Below are 15,461 nucleotides of genomic sequence, written 5' to 3'. Positions count from 1 at the left end.
GACGACGGGACGGAGCTCCCATCGCCCCCAGCCCGGGCCTACCCGCCCGACGAGATCGGATCTTTCCATGCAATGATCACCAGGGCATCCAAGCTTTTCCAGCTCTGCCCCGAAGAGAAGAAGGAAGGTTTCCCTTACCAACGGCACGAGGCCAAGAGGAAAACAGTCCTCGCCGTGCCTCTGCTGGATGACATCTGGGACGAGAGTCTCACCCTTCTCAAGAACCCGTCTACGACGCCTGCCAAGAGGGATCGGTACGAGAAGACGTACCGGGTCACCTACGCAGACCCTTTGTGCCTTAGGGCACAACCGACCCCTGACTCTGTCGTCTCAGCAGGGGGGGCATCGGCCTCACCGTCAACTTCCCCGCCGGACGACGAAAGAAAGAAGCTGGACGCAATGGGACGACGAGTTATCTCGTCGGCGACAACAACGATTACCCTCGTGATCGTGGCCCGCTACGACAGGGAGTTATGGTACAAGATCGCCCTCCCTGTTGGACTTCCTACCGGACGACAAGAGGGCCAAGGCCCTGGAGATCTTGCAAGAAGGCGAGGTGGCGTCGGACCACGCCATAACGGTGGCAATGGACATTGCCGACATTGGTTTCCGCCAGCTAGGCAACGGTGTTTGCCTTAGACGAGGGTGGCTCAAGGCGACGGATTTCCGACAGGACGTACAAGCCAAGGTTTTGAACAATCTGTTTGGGAAAACAGTGGATGAGTCCCTCCAAGCGATCAAGGCGGACATGGAGACAGCTAAGGCCCTAGGCATTCTCTGGCAACGAAGGCCATCCTTTTGGAGCACCAGAGGCAAGCAGGGTGCCTCCAAGGGATTCGGCGGCCCGCTCCTCGTCGCAGGAAGCCTATAGAGGACGAGGCAAGTCAGGTGGACCCTGCCGTCGTCGCCAGGGAGGCCAAGGCGGCAAGGCGTCCTCCAAGCAAGATTGAACCGACTGTGGTGTCGGGTCCCCACCGAAGCACCCCGGTGGGAGGCCGGCTGGCGAAGTTTGTCAGCGTGTGGGAGTACATCTCCACCGACCGTTGGGTGCTGGATGCCCTGGCCCAGGGGCACGCCCTCGAATTCCTAAAAAATTGCCCCCGCATTCCACCCTTGGTCAGGAAGGAAAATCACGCCCCTCATCTGCTGTTGGAGGTCAGGGCGATGCTCAAAAAAGGTGCCATCGAGCTCGTCCCGAAGAGGCTCCGGGGCTCCGGAGTATACTCAAGGTACTTCCTCATGAGAAAGAAGACAGGAGGATGGCGACCCATCCTGGACCTGCGACGACTGAACAAGTACATCAAGGCACAGAAGTTCCGGATGGTCACCCTCCAGCACTTTCTGGGACAGCTGGAGGAGGGCGATTTCCTGTCGTCATTGGATTTGGAGGATGCATACTTTCACATCCCCATTTTAAAAGGACACCGAAGGTTCCTCAGGTTCGTGGTCCAAGGGCGGCACTACCAGTTCAAGGCCCTCCCGTTCAGACTGAAATTGGCACCCAGGGTTTTCACCAAGTGCCTCGCTCCAGTAGCAGCGCGGCAGCGCCTACAGGGGATCCACGTCTACCCCTACCTGGACGATTGGCTCATCCGCGCAAGGACAAGGGAGCTCGCCGTGGAACACACAGCGAAGACCGTCCAGCTACTCATGGACCTGGGGTTCTCCATCAACTTCCCCAAGTCCCACCTGGTCCCCTCGCAAGTCGCACTGTTTCTGGGAGCCAAGCTCGACACAGTGGCACGTCTGGCCTCACCATCGGAGGAAAGGACAAAGGCCACCCTAGGCAAAGTGCAGCGTCTGCTGGCCACGAACGTGGCCAAGGTGAGGTCCATCAAGTCCCTCCTCGGGATGATGTCCTCTTGCATATATCTTGTGCGCCTGTGCAGGCTTTGGATGCGGCCTCTACAGGAGTTCCTCGACACCCGCTGGATACAAGCAACGGGCAGCTTCGAAGACAGGATCCCTCTCAACGAGACCTTCCGTCGAGCGATCCGGTGGTGGGGCACCCACGCTCATCTGGCGACAGGAACAGATTTTCAGACCCCTGCCCACCAGGTGACGGTGACGACGGATGCCTCCCTGGAGGGTTGGGGAGCGCACACCAGAGATCTCCACGCGAGAGGCCTTTGGCTCCCGGAGGAGAAGCCGCTCCACATCAACATCCTGGAGCTCCGGGCAGTGTTCTGGGCCCTCAGGTCCTTTCTCCCGTCCCTCAAGGGCAAGGTAGTGAGGACCTTCACCGACAACACCACCACAATGTTTTACATCCGGAAGCAGCCCTATCCAAGGAAGTCCAGGATCTGTGGCATTGGGCCGTTGCTCAAGGGATGTTTCTGGTGCCGTTTCATCTGGCAGGGATAAAAAACACCATTGCAGACTCACTCAGCAGAGAGCTGCGCTCGTGCCACGAGTGGGAACTACACCAGGACCAAGTGGACCGACTCCTTCAGCGATGGGGCAAACCCCAGATCGACCTGTTCGCAACAGCGACAAACTCCAAGTGCCAGAGGTTTGTCAGCAGGTTTCCCCAACCGAGGAGCATGGGCGATGCTTTCTCGTTCCCCTGGGACGGCATGTTCCTATATGCGTTCCCTCCGTTGCCGTTGCTGCTCCGACTCATCAACCAGCTCAAGAAGTCCCGGTGCAGAATGATCCTCGTCGCACCGGCGTGGCCGAGACAGATCTGGTTCCCGGACCATCTGGACTTGTCAGCGTCCCCACCAGTCAAGCTGTCGACGGACGCAGATCTTCTCTCCAGAGAAGGAGGCGCCATTCTTCATCACGACCAAGAGTCGCTGAACTTGCAGGCCTGGCTCCTGCAGCACTAGAGTTTGGAGGGTATGATATCCCGGCCGACTGCAGAGAGGTTCTTGCGAAGGCCAGGGCGTCCTCAACTCTTAAGTGCTACGGACATAAATGGAAGAGGTTCTCAATCTGGTGCCGGGCACAGAAGATTAACCCTCTGCGGATTACGGCCCCTCAAGTGTTGCCGTACCTACTGCCGCTAGCCAAAGCTGGACTATCTCACGCTTCAATCAAGATACACCTGGCAGCGATTTCCCGATACACCAGGACTACAGGGCGATCATCCCTGTGGTCTCATCGCCTGGTTAAGTAATTTATGAAGGGACTGTTTCGATCATTCCCGCCGGTGAAGGCACCAGCCCCGGCGTGGGAGCTCAACGTGGTGCTGACCAGGCTCATGGGTCCGCCATTCGAGCCATTGCATTCGGCCCCGTTGAAGTTTCTGGCGTGGAAAACAGCGCTCCTGGTGGCCATCACCTCTGCACGACGCGTGGGAGAGATCCAGGCGCTATCCTGCAAGCCTCCATACCTGACCTTTCACGATACGAGGGTAGTGCTGAGGACGCACCCCTCCTTCATGCCCAAGGTGCCGTCGGACTTCCATCTCAACGAGCCCTTGGTGTTACCAGTCTTTTTCCCATCGCCTTTGTCGCCGGCCGAGAGGACTTTACACTTGCTGGATGTAGCTAGAGCGCTGAAGTTCTACGTGGACCGAACAAAGAGTTTTCAGAGGATATCACAGCTGTTTGTGAACTTTGGACCTTTGAACCAAGGGAAGGCTCTCTCGAAGGCTTCCATTTCCAGATGGTTCTCCGGCTGCATCATGCACTGTCATTGGTTGACAAACCGACCGTTGCCCGGCCGTCCGAGAGCCCATTCGACCAGAGCTATCGCTGCTACCACGGCGTTCTTGTCTGGTGTGCCCCTGCTGGACATCTGCAGAGCTGCTACGTGGAGGTCGACGCACACCTTCACGAGATTCTACTGTGTTGACCGGGATTCCAGGGAGGAGTCCAGGGTCGGCCAAGCAGTGCTGCGCAACCTGTTCGCTTAAGGTGAGCCTGGTGAGGAGGTAAGCAATGCTTAATGTTGAGTTTTGATGTAATGCTTAATGTTGAGCCTTTGCCACCTCCCGTGGTTGTGCATGTGTGTACTGCTATGTATTCCTATATTCATGAGCATGTGAATCCATGCCAGACCCCATGCTGGAGAAGGAACAAGTTACTTACCTGTAACTGTTGTTCTCCAGCATGGGTCTGGCATGGATTCACATGCGAACCCTCCCTCCTACCCCTCTGCGGCTCTTCACTTGGTCATATTGCCACTTTACGTGCTACCAAATCTGAGGATGGCTGCCAGAGGCGGAGGATTAGGGAGAGGGCAGTCATTGGCTGGGGGCAGTATGACCCAGAGATCAGTGATTGGTTACTACTGAGAAAGACAGATCAGAAACTAAACTGATACTGATTTTTTCTTTACCGAGGATTCCCGGCCTGACGACCGGTAATATTCATGAGCATGTGAATCCATGCCAGATCCATGCTGGAGAACAACAGTTACAGGGAAGTAACTTGTTCCTTCTATATACATTAAGAGCAGGTCTCGGAGCACCCCCTCCATGTGCATTCATAAATCCAGCTATTGCCATATTATATCTTTCCAGTGTGATATTGGATTTATCGTCCTGTTGCGACCATACACCCGAATCTTATCCCTAAGTAATCATATCTTACAACCCTCTGAACTGCGGCACTACCAATTTTGATGTTCAGGTTTTTGAATTTTGTTCTTGGTGGTTTAAAAACCATGGATTTGGTTTTTGAGTGTTTCACATTTGGGCCAACATCGTCACAGAATGTGATACATAATTCTGTTTCTTCAGTCTAGTCGGTCAGGAACACCAAAACCACATTGTCTGCAAACAGGACTGGGTATTTGTCCCCTCCCAAAATGGGAGCATCAGTTGGGATAGCCAGCAGGGATTCTATAGCCTTATTAATGTATGGTCTAAATAAAGTTGGTAAAGCAAAACAAGAGAGGTGATGGTTGGAAGGTTTAGAATGAATCTTAACCTCTGGCATTGCTGTGGGTAACCCCCCCAGACCATTGTTCTTCGCCTGCTAAGCCATTACAAAAGGGGAAAGGCCATGACTGATTTGCATATGGCTGGACCCCTCTTGCAAAGGTACAGACGGGCTAAAAAACGGCGGTGGACAAGGTTTCCCAGAGCAGTGCCAGTGGTTCAGATTCATTCAGCATATTCCACCCATCACCTTTTTGGTTTCTTTTTGTCTCCCTATGTGAGAGAGGGTATGCCCAGACATGGGTCCCTTGCTCGCTGCGCCATAGGGAACCAAGCTGCACCTCACTGAGGAGGCCCAACAAGGCCGAAATATGTCTGGGGTTGTTTGTGTTTCCGTGCAGAGTGGACCTGGCCTAGCAGTTTGGGCAGGACTTCTCCCATTGGTGACAGTACTTGACTGATTTGAATATGGCTGGACCCTTTTTGCAATGGCATAGACGGGCCAAAGGAAAGTGCTGTGGAAGCTTGCCCAGAGCAATGCCAGTGGTTCAGATTAATTCAGAATCTTCCACACATCACTTTTTGGGTTTCACTAAATAAAGTTGGTGCCAGGACACAGCCCTGGAGCACACCCTTCTGTACATCAGAGGCTGCTGTTGTATCCCCTCCCAAGCTCCATGTGACCATGGCAGTATTCTCTGTATAAAGCATTCTAATGGCAGTTAGGATAGGATAGGTATACCAATGGCCTCCAGCCTTTCCCAAAGTTTGCTATGCGGCACTTTGTCAAATGTCCTTTGTAGGTCGATAAATAGTGTGTATAGCTTCATACTACACCTGATCAGTGGTACTAATCCCAGACCGGAAACCGGCCTGTAGATGATTGATCTTATTACTGCAATTCATCAAATTATTGAGGCTGTCCAGGAGAACTCTAGCATAAATCTTGCCTGTAACATTTAGTAAGGATATTGGCCGACAGTTGTTCGGATTGTTACAACCCCCTTTTTTATATACAGGAAAAATAATCACCTTTTTGCAGGACACTGGGGTGACACCTGTGAAAAACCAGAGGGTGTTTCGCAAACTAGTCCCCGGGGATCCCATACTCTGGTGGCCAGGGGAAGGCCCTCGCTTTTGGATCCTGACCCTGGGGGTGGAGAAGCGAGGGAGGATCACCTGGCTAGGGCGTCCTCGGGAGTGGGGGAGAAGTACCCAATGGTAAGACATGGTATCCCCCTTTTTCCACAACCCATCTAATCCCTAACCCTGCTTATTTTAAGGGAAACTACAGATCCCATAATTCCTCCCCACTTTATGGTGACAACAGTACTGAGCCAAGTAAGATGAGGAATGAGGGTAGAAAGATTACCTCCACTGACTTGCATTTACTCTGTCCCTGTAATGCGGTCATGCAGAGTCAGGCATGTAGTCCTAACAATGCACACCTGCCACTTGTTAACACTCCCTGTGAGGATAAAAGGTAGCAGCAAAGGCACACTCTGAGCGAGGCTGGGTACGAGAAGGAACAGGTCTTTTGGGGCTAATGCGAACCAGGCTGTGGAAGTTGGCAGGCCAACCGGCTGATCGGCAGTTGCAAGGATCGAGAGAGAGCCAGGCAAGAATTGCACGCTTTCGGGAAGTCGTAAGCGTTCCCAGACTGAAACCGGGTGAGCGGAGGAAAGAAACCTTCAAGGTGCCAGGAAGCGGCCCGCGACCCTCCCGGGTGAACATCAGAGTTAGGGAGGAGCGGAAGAGGTGTTGGTAGCAGCCTTGACTACTGCATGAATAAGATGAAAGAAAACCAATTAACAAGACTGGTGAGTTATCGAAGGCAACAAAAGTATGGTCTGTGTTAAAAGCAAAAGTAACTGTAATCTGAAAGTTGAAGGTTGTGCATGTGCCTATAAAACACAAATGAAAAAGGACAATTGTGGAATTGTAAAAGAAAAGGATACAAAGTAACAGAGTGGTCCTGTGAGGCAAAGTCGTACATTCGAAAGTCTCTGTGAAATGTTATGAGAGTTGAAAGGTATTACAATGGGAACCAAAGGAAAGAAACTAACTACGATAAGGAGAGGAAGTTGAATAAGATGAGGGTGAAGTATGTGAACTCTGAAAATGCCAAGAGAGCAAAGTATATGAACTTTGGAAAAGTCCAAAAGGGCAAACTAAAAAGAATAAGAACTACAAGTACCAAGAGGCATTGGTATTGCAAGATGAAAGTACCAAGAAGCATTGGTGTTGCAAGACGAGGTTGATTGTAAATTGTGGAAGACGAGGTTGATTGTAAATTGTGGAACTGTTGAAATAGAAGTCGACATGGTCATGCAGAGCTCTATGTAAAATCCTTGCAGTTTCGAAAGTCTTCGACAGTGAAAAGATAGCCAAGATAAAACGTGGGGAAGGGAATCCCCACAAATAAGAGACAGGTTTGAGCCCAGCAGAGGGAAGCATCTGCAGAATTGTGTGATAAAGTGAAAGATGGATGGACAGGCTCGAGCACAGCCTAGGGAAGCCTGTACAGAACTGTGAGAAATTGAGAAAGCAAATGTGAACAGAGTATTGATGACAATGCGGGCGCAGCCGAAGGAAGTGATTGAACTGCCAGAAGTTTGAAGCCCAAGACTGAACTGTTGAATTGTACCAGTAAGCCAAAGCGTGCAAGACTGTTAGTACTGTGCCATCCACCTATCCATGTTAAGAAACTCTCTAGACCCTGTGGGGCTGAACGTGGTGGGAAAGGGAGTTATTACTGAAGCCATTCTGTAATTTATTTTTGAGACACTATTTTCCTTTTTGTTTTCCTTTTAACCCATTTGTCATTTTGAGAAGGAGGGAAAGGTAGGTTTTCTTAGTATAGACCTTTTTATTTGACTAGACTGACTTGGACCTGTTTGTTGTTTGTTTAATGGTTGAGACTACTCCCATTCTAGAGATAGGGCCAGTTAGGAATTCTACCAACCCTACTAAAATACTAAATAAAGTTTTTTGAAACTTGTATCCATTCTGTCTGTGTCTACTACTCGATACCATGCCTTCCTTACACACCCCATCTAAGTATGTCATTAAACAGGCGTAATAATAAATGTCCCCAAATTAGGGGCTCAGATTTAAATAAATCTACGGGAATACAATCAGGGCCTGGGGCTTAGTTACTGCTTTGGGTTTGAAGTGCAACATTTACTTGCTCTAAAGTAATCAATAAGACCTCAGCACTGGCTACATTGGTTTTGTCGAGATTGTCAGTGTTAGACGGCCCACTAGTGTCAGGTATTCCGGTCTCCCTATACAACTCCCTGAAGTGATCATCCCATTTGTTTTCAGATACATTACCATATTGGGTTTTTACATCCTCGGTACCATGAGTTATCAGTTTCCAGAATTCATCGAATCGCTAGTGACCGTAGCCTCCGTTAACTCAGCCCGTTTGGTCCTGTTAAAAGTTGATTTATTTTCTCAGCTGTTACTAATTCATAATATCGCCTAGCTTTTTGCAGGTCAACCTGCATGCACTTAGAAGGGTTCTTCACTCTTACAGGCAATACAGGGAAAATGCAGGAGTAAGTGAATATCAAAGGGGGAGCCAGTTGAGAGAAGCAAATGAAGTAGAAGTGGTCACGAAGAGAGAGGCAAAAAGGTAGACAAATGGAAGAATTATGCATGCAACAAAGAAGGGCCAGTTGATCTATGGCAGACCAATCAGGAGTCCGAAACAGTAATCAAGATGAGGAAAAATCAGTGACAACGCAAGAAGCTTAGTAGTGGGAAATAGTAGTAAAGGGTGGTCTTTGTGAACATTACATACATGAATGCAACAGGACAGAGCAATATTGGAAGTATGGGAGGAAAAGGAAAGAGAAGATTCAAAGACGCAATTGGGAAGGGGGGGTGCATGAAACAAATGAAGGGAAATAGAGGGAAAAGCATACGAATCAGGAAACAATAAAACCTACGTTTTAGATGGGTTCATAGATGAAGCGATTGAGCAGTCATCTCAGATGGAATGGTCAATAGACAGGTTGAAAGATTGGAATAAAGAGAGTGAAGTGTAAAGTAAATTAGAATAAAGATTTGGCAGTTGTTTGCATAGAAGTGCTCCGGAAGATTGGAGATGGTAGCTGAAGTCGCTCGTTCTGCCTCCTCATTTTCCCTTCAACAAAGGCTGCGATGTTCCTTCTAGGTTCTGAATTTGGGTTTTCTTCTTTCCTCTGACGCCTTTGCTCATGACTGTCTGATTGAAGCACCACCCTCTTTGCACAGAAGTATGTATACAGACAGAACCTCATGAGTGCTGATAGTGGGTTGTTTTGTCGCCGGAAAACCATATACTGTCTAAAGGATCATTTTGCAAAGGTTTTGTCAGTGGAATAAATGAAGTCCAGTCATTCCATGGCATGTATAGTGTGTTCGACAGATCTCTCTCTCTCTCTTTCAGATGGCGAAGATGAGAGGGGAAACTTCCTGGCATTCTATGAATGAAGACCTGGATGGGAAGCAGTCAGCTCAGAGGACCTTCTCCAGTCACTGTATTCCTTGCTAACTTGCCCACCTGACTGTAAACCTGACTTTTCTAGACCTCACCCTAAGATCCCGGTCTGCCTCATTCACTTAAGTTAGTTTGGACAGCCATTTGCCCAAACTCTTTGCAAAACCTCTCGATATGTGGTGGCCTTTTTTTGGATTTTTATGAGTGGGTGCCTTTGGACTGTGCCAAACGGGCCTTTCTCCTCGTTCCGGCCTCTTATCTCCCAGACTCAAGGCTAGCAGGGGCAGATTGCCTGGCAGGCGAGGACCATTTCATGCCATTTTGGCCAACTGCACCCTTGAAGTGCAAATTGGAAAATTGTATTCCCCACCTAAAGGACTCTCGCATGCAACATTTGCAAGAGGATGTAGATGGAAATTTTTCTACAAGGCTGCATTTCCACCAGTTCATGCACCCCGGCTTTGCAGCCACATTTGCGTTTCTTACATGTGTTGTAAAAGCTCCAGCCATGGTTGGCATAAATCCTGCTGGAACTGGGAACGGAACATTGTGTGCTGGAAAGACCAAAATAATTAAAAAAAAGCTTTCTTTGTGAGCTCTGCCAAAAAAAGTGGCATTTGGAATAATCAAGATGCAATTCATAGCCAGACATGATTGAGTCCTACTTTCTTGAATGAATGAAAAGTCTATTGTTTTTTACTTTTAAAATGCTGGCATATCATGACTACTTTTGGGATCTCTGCACTTCTAAATCATGTTATTTGACCTCGGAAAGTTTTATAGTCTTCACCACAAAATAAAAATAGAAGTTACAGGGGGCGTTCTCTCCTATATTTCTGAAGAGTTTGGCAGAAGAAGAGACCATGCGCTGTAGATGTGTTGATCAGTGCTGCCGATTGCAATCTCCATGTGGCAGCTAGCGAGAAACGCTTCACCATCATTGCAGCGAAATCTTCATTGGAACTCAAAGATCTTTGCTGAACGTTTTTGAAAACCTTCAAATACAATGATGCTTATTCTGTCCCTAAACTAGTTTTATAATGAATCTCAATACTATGTGACAACACATTACTCAGATGGGGATCTGCAACATGCGGCTCTCCAGATGTTTTGGACTACAATACCCATGACCCCTCATTGAATATCCTGGCAGGGGCTAATGGGAGTTGCAGTCCAAAACATCTAAAGATACATAGGTTGCAGACCCCTGAACCAAAACTATCAGAATTTTCAGTACAGCATGACACATTTATTATCAGCACAGATAATAAATTGGTATTTAAATGCAACAACTCCATGATCATTCCCTAATTGCCCGTCACAGGCTGTAGGAAACAACTTAATTCTACTGTATTTAGCTTTAGTTCTGATCTGCAGATTTTGTAGTCTGGTCTCAATGTTCCATTTGCACCAAATATGTGTGTGACCTTTTAGCAGTCAAACCAAAGATTGCAGGTCAGACTTTGTGCAATAATCCAGAAATATGTTCTGCATTCTGTGCAGATACCAACTTTACCCCTTGTCATACCTTCAGATAGTCTTGGCTTTTTAGCCAATCACACTTTGGATTCTGTGAGTTATAGTTTTATTTTCCCGTTATAAATATTAAATAACAAGTAGATTGCTTTGGCTAAAAAGAGGACTTGCTGAAGATTACCCATGCGTCACAGGCCGGTTGGAAGCTATTTGGGTCTGTCACTTCAGAATGTTGCACCCTAACATTAAATGCATATTCTCTGTCAATCTCTGTATGGTAAATGTGCCAAAATGAAATTAGACCATACTTTACTTCAGAATAAAGGTAATGCAAACATATTTTTTATTAATTTTTCTTGCTGTTGCGAAGAGCAATCTTGTTCCTACATCGCGTTTTAGATCTTCAAAATAAAATGTCTTTCATCAAGGATTCTCTGGTCAGCTAATCAAGTCATTTAGGATACAACCTTCGATGTGGAAATGAAGAGTGCCCCCTTGGCTTGGGTTGCAGTTTAAGTGCTATGCACCACTCCTATTTTCTTTGTACATTACGAAATCACCTGCCTCATTGTTCTTTCTTCAGTATTGGAACTTGCTAGATTCACATGCTTTAAATATTCACGGCTGCCACACTGGACATACTTAGTACAATCTTTAAACCACATCATGTGAATGATTTAATTATTGCAATAACCTATCAAAATCCACGTGTGCCTTTTTCGTGCCAGCCAGTGATATAAGTAGGCCATAAAGTCTCAGAAGGCCATCTGTTGATGTTTGTACATTTTGTCCATGGGAGCCCTCAGTCACATCTGCTTATTTTATATATTTATTCATTTGTATAGCGCACACAAACCCTCAGGGCACTGTGGACAACCAGTTACATGTGGTCCACAGGCGGTCAACATACATAGAAAAATACATACTGTTACATACAGAATGTACAGCACATCAGGTTCATACTTCAAATGGAGGCTTACATGTTTGCCAGGTTTTTGGCAAACAGCCAAGTTTTGAGGGCTCTACGGAAGGTCCAGTAGGATTCTTCCGCTCTTAGCGCAAGTGGGAGAGAATTCCATTGTTTAGTGGCAATGACTGGAAAACTTGACCCTCCTGCTTTGGCACGTTTGAACTTGGGTTGCACAAGTCTGTGGGTGAAAGGGGTTCTGGTGGGCCTAGCCGCCTGATTCTTAGCAATTTTTTGGACCATTTAGGGGGTGGGGCGGATTTGGAGCTACACCTGTGAGTGATTGTCGGTGTCTTGAATGAGCTTTTTTTCTCGGATGGGGAGCCATTGTACTGCTCTGCGGACGGCAGCTATGTGTTCTGATCTCAGAATGTTCAGGGCGGCTCGTAGGGCGTTATTTTGGATGGTCTGGACTCTGGAGTTTTTGTATGTTGTGAGCAGAGGTACCCGGAAAGAGTACATCACAGTAGTCCAGCCTTGCACCAACCACTGCACGAGCGGTTGTTAGGCAACTGTCAGTAGAGAAGAAAGGTTTGGCTGCCTTAAGGATTTGGATTGAGTAGGCCGCTGAAGAGGATATTGAGTTTACTTGATGGGTTAGGGAGAGTGTTGCGTCAAGGTATACTAGAGTTTTTACTACTGGTGAGACTGAGATCAGGGTGCGATCAATGTTGAAGGCTGAGTACTCTGGGTCCAGTATTTTTAGCACAGAGTTTGGACCCAACAAGGAGAAGTTCAGTCTTCTCATCGTTGAGGCAGAGGCCATGGGTCCCCATCCAGGCTTGGAGCTCAGCGAGGCAGCATCGTTGGTGTAAATACCAGAGAGGGGGAGAAGAATGTGGGTGTCGTCTGCGTAGTTGGTATACGCTATGCCCCGGGAATCCAGGAGGTCGAATAGAAGCTTTGTGAATATGTTCTACTGAGTCTAACGAGACGCAAGACCCTTGGGGTACTCCACAACTAATAGGGGAGGACGCAGCACTGGCACTTTCAGAGAACACTTTCCTTGCTCTACCCTCTAGGAAAGAGGTGATCCATGAAGCCGCTTCCAGGGAGGAGGAGGCTGCGGAAGTGAGGTGGTGACCTAGTATATTATGGTTGACTAAGTCAAAGGCCACAGAGAGGTCCAGTAGGAGCAGTACAGAAGGTTTTCCCTCATCCTTGATTTCATCCATCTGGTTTTCCAGGTCTAGGAGTGCTGACTTTGTACCATGGCCTGGGCAGAATCCATACTGACGTACTCTTAGAATTTGATTTGCTTCTAGGTGACGTTGAATTTGAACATATGCTGTTCTGTCATGTATTTTAATAGGGAGGGGACTGTAGTGATTGGACCGATAGTTGTTGGGTAGAGCTGGGCCGAGTGATGTTTTTTTTAGAGGGATAGAACCCAGGCTTCTTTGAGTCTGGACGGAACAGTACCTGTTGAAAAGGAGGAGTTGATGAAGCGGGAGAACACAGTACAGGGTTTGCCCCTTGTGCCCAAAAGAGAGGTGTGCTCCAGTGAAGGAGAGAGGAACTCCCTGAATCCCAGAACAGATGTGTGCCCCAGTGAGGGGAATAAGAGTGCCCCTGAACTCCAAAATAGGATTCTACTCAGTGAGCACCCAGAACTGCTGTAAGCTCCAGTGAGGGGGGGAGAAACTTCCCCCCCCCCCTGTCCTGCAGAAGAGGGGTGTAACCCCTTTAGGTGAAGAATAGCTCCTGACGCTTAAATGTCTGGATGTGGGGTCTGCTCTGGTGAGGGGGAGAAGAGCACCCTGAACCCCAGAGGAGGGGTGTACTACATTGAGGTGAAGAAGAGCCCCTGAACCTCAGAAGATAGGTGTGCTGCTGCGAGGAAGAGGTGAGCCCCTTGCACCCTAGAAGAGGAGTGTCTTTCATTGAGAGGGAGAAGAAACCCTTGGGCCCAGGCAAAGGGACCCCTGATATAAGAGAAGGGTGCAGTGAGTAGTATAGTTAGTAATAAGAGAGTGACCTGGACTCCAGAAGAGGGGATGTGTAAAAGAAGCAGAGAGCCCATAGAACCCAAAGTGAGGTGGGCTACAGTGAAGAGGGAAAGAGTGGAGAGTTAGCAGAGTACTATATCTCTAGGTGTGGATTAGTGAGCGTGGCACTATGGGTCTCAGTCCCAGTTTGGCAGTGTGGGCAAAATGTGGTGGCAATTCTATTACCTCTATTTTTCCCACACCAGCCGAATCACAAGCTTAATGCTGGAGGTACATGCTTCACATTTCCTCCACAAATCAGTGGAATTACCATTCAGTAATTCTGCTGGTGGTAATTCTACCAAATATCAATGAGGAATCACTCTGCCCTACCACCACCACCTGTGATAAATCCATGGGACCAAGTTGCTGCAACGATAACCAATTTTGGTGGTATTTTGGCAGATTTACTGCCAAAATACCACGAAACACGGAATGAGGCCCTATATCCCTGAAGGGATAGAAGGGTAAGCAGGGCACCATATCCCTGAGGAAATAAGAGAGGGAGAGCCCCTTGGCCCGGGAAGAGGGGAACAAATGACAGAGAGAAGGAGAGCCCCTGTGAAGGGGAGGACTTTTGGGACACTTGCCAAAGCGAGGAAGCCCTAAATCGGAAGATAGGGGGAGAGCGCTTTTGGTCCCCAGAAAAAGGGATAACGACTGAATGATATCAGTAGCTGCAGGCTTGTTACCAGAGTGTGCATAAAGGGGCTCTCTGTAATCCACCATAACCTGTGGGTGTATGCTTACTTCAACATCTGCAGTCCCAGCCAATCACCCAAGGTGACATCCAGACAGGAAATCTCCCAAAAGACAACTTGGCACAATGAATTGTTTCAGCTGAGTGGTTGTGCAGTTTGTGCTCGCAGAGGATTGTTTTCTTTATTGCGTGGGAAATCCAGCATTTTTTGGGTGATTTTGCGACGTTATCACGTGAACGTGACACATTTTCTGAATCAGTTGCACAGAGCGCTCTATTGTTAATAGCATCTTTCATTTTTGAACTCCCAGCCCCTTTTATCGCCCTCCTCCCCATCTTTCTTGATCTCGTGCTCTCTTCTTGGGCTTCCTTTGGCACCTCCTCTGCTGGGCTTACTTCTTTCTCTACTCTCTGGATTCTCTTTCTCTATCCTCCATTGATCTCTCTCCTCTCTTAATTATATTGGGTCTCATTAGGGGTTGGGCAAAGCGCTCAAAATGCGGCAGTAACACTATTACCACTCCGCCCAATCCGGGGTTTGAGCGGACCTCCGAGTGTTCACCTCCAGCTTTGTGCTGGAGGTGAATGCTCCGACTTCCTGTCCATTTTCAGCGCAATTACTGCAGCGCAATTAGCGCTACGGTAATTGTGCTGAAAATGCCCCATTGAGTCTTATGGACTCAATATTAATAGGCACTTACCGCTGTACCTCAACTCGAAACCTGGTGCTAATAACACACTCACCAAGTTGCCAATAACCTATGACCGAGTTGCTGTAACGCTATTTGCGTTGGGCGGTATCCCTCCGGACTTACTGCCGGGATGCCGCCCCATTGTGATGAGGCCCTTTATTTTTTTATTTTGGATATTCGAGGGCAAACCTAGATCTCGGAAGCAATGTGTTGCTACACCCCCATGCGGTGTGCAGGCACACCATAGATGGTTACATGGGGCTCCATACTTATAACAAAGTGTTTAGTCTAGAAGGGATTAGTTGATGTATACAGTAA

General features: G+C 48.2%; 1 protein-coding gene across 1 annotated transcript in view; it reads left to right on the top strand.

The window, feature by feature from the left end:
- NLE1 (notchless homolog 1) overlaps positions 1-11,135 on the top strand; it is a 300,266-nt gene extending 289,131 nt beyond the window's left edge. Inside the window, exon 13 of the mRNA XM_069615187.1 lies at positions 9,270-11,135. Coding sequence (XP_069471288.1) covers positions 9,270-9,282 — 13 coding nt within the window. The 3' untranslated portion in view covers positions 9,283-11,135. The remainder of the gene's footprint in view (positions 1-9,269) is intronic.
- Positions 11,136-15,461: the final 4,326 nt, after the last annotated feature.

Source organism: Ambystoma mexicanum, chromosome 9 (assembly GCF_040938575.1).
Source record: "Ambystoma mexicanum isolate Mex_15411 chromosome 9, UKY_AmexF1_1, whole genome shotgun sequence".
Taxonomy (NCBI): Eukaryota; Metazoa; Chordata; class Amphibia; order Caudata; family Ambystomatidae; genus Ambystoma; species Ambystoma mexicanum.
Note: the sequence above shows the minus strand (reverse complement) of the source record. Positions and strands in the feature narration are given on the sequence as shown.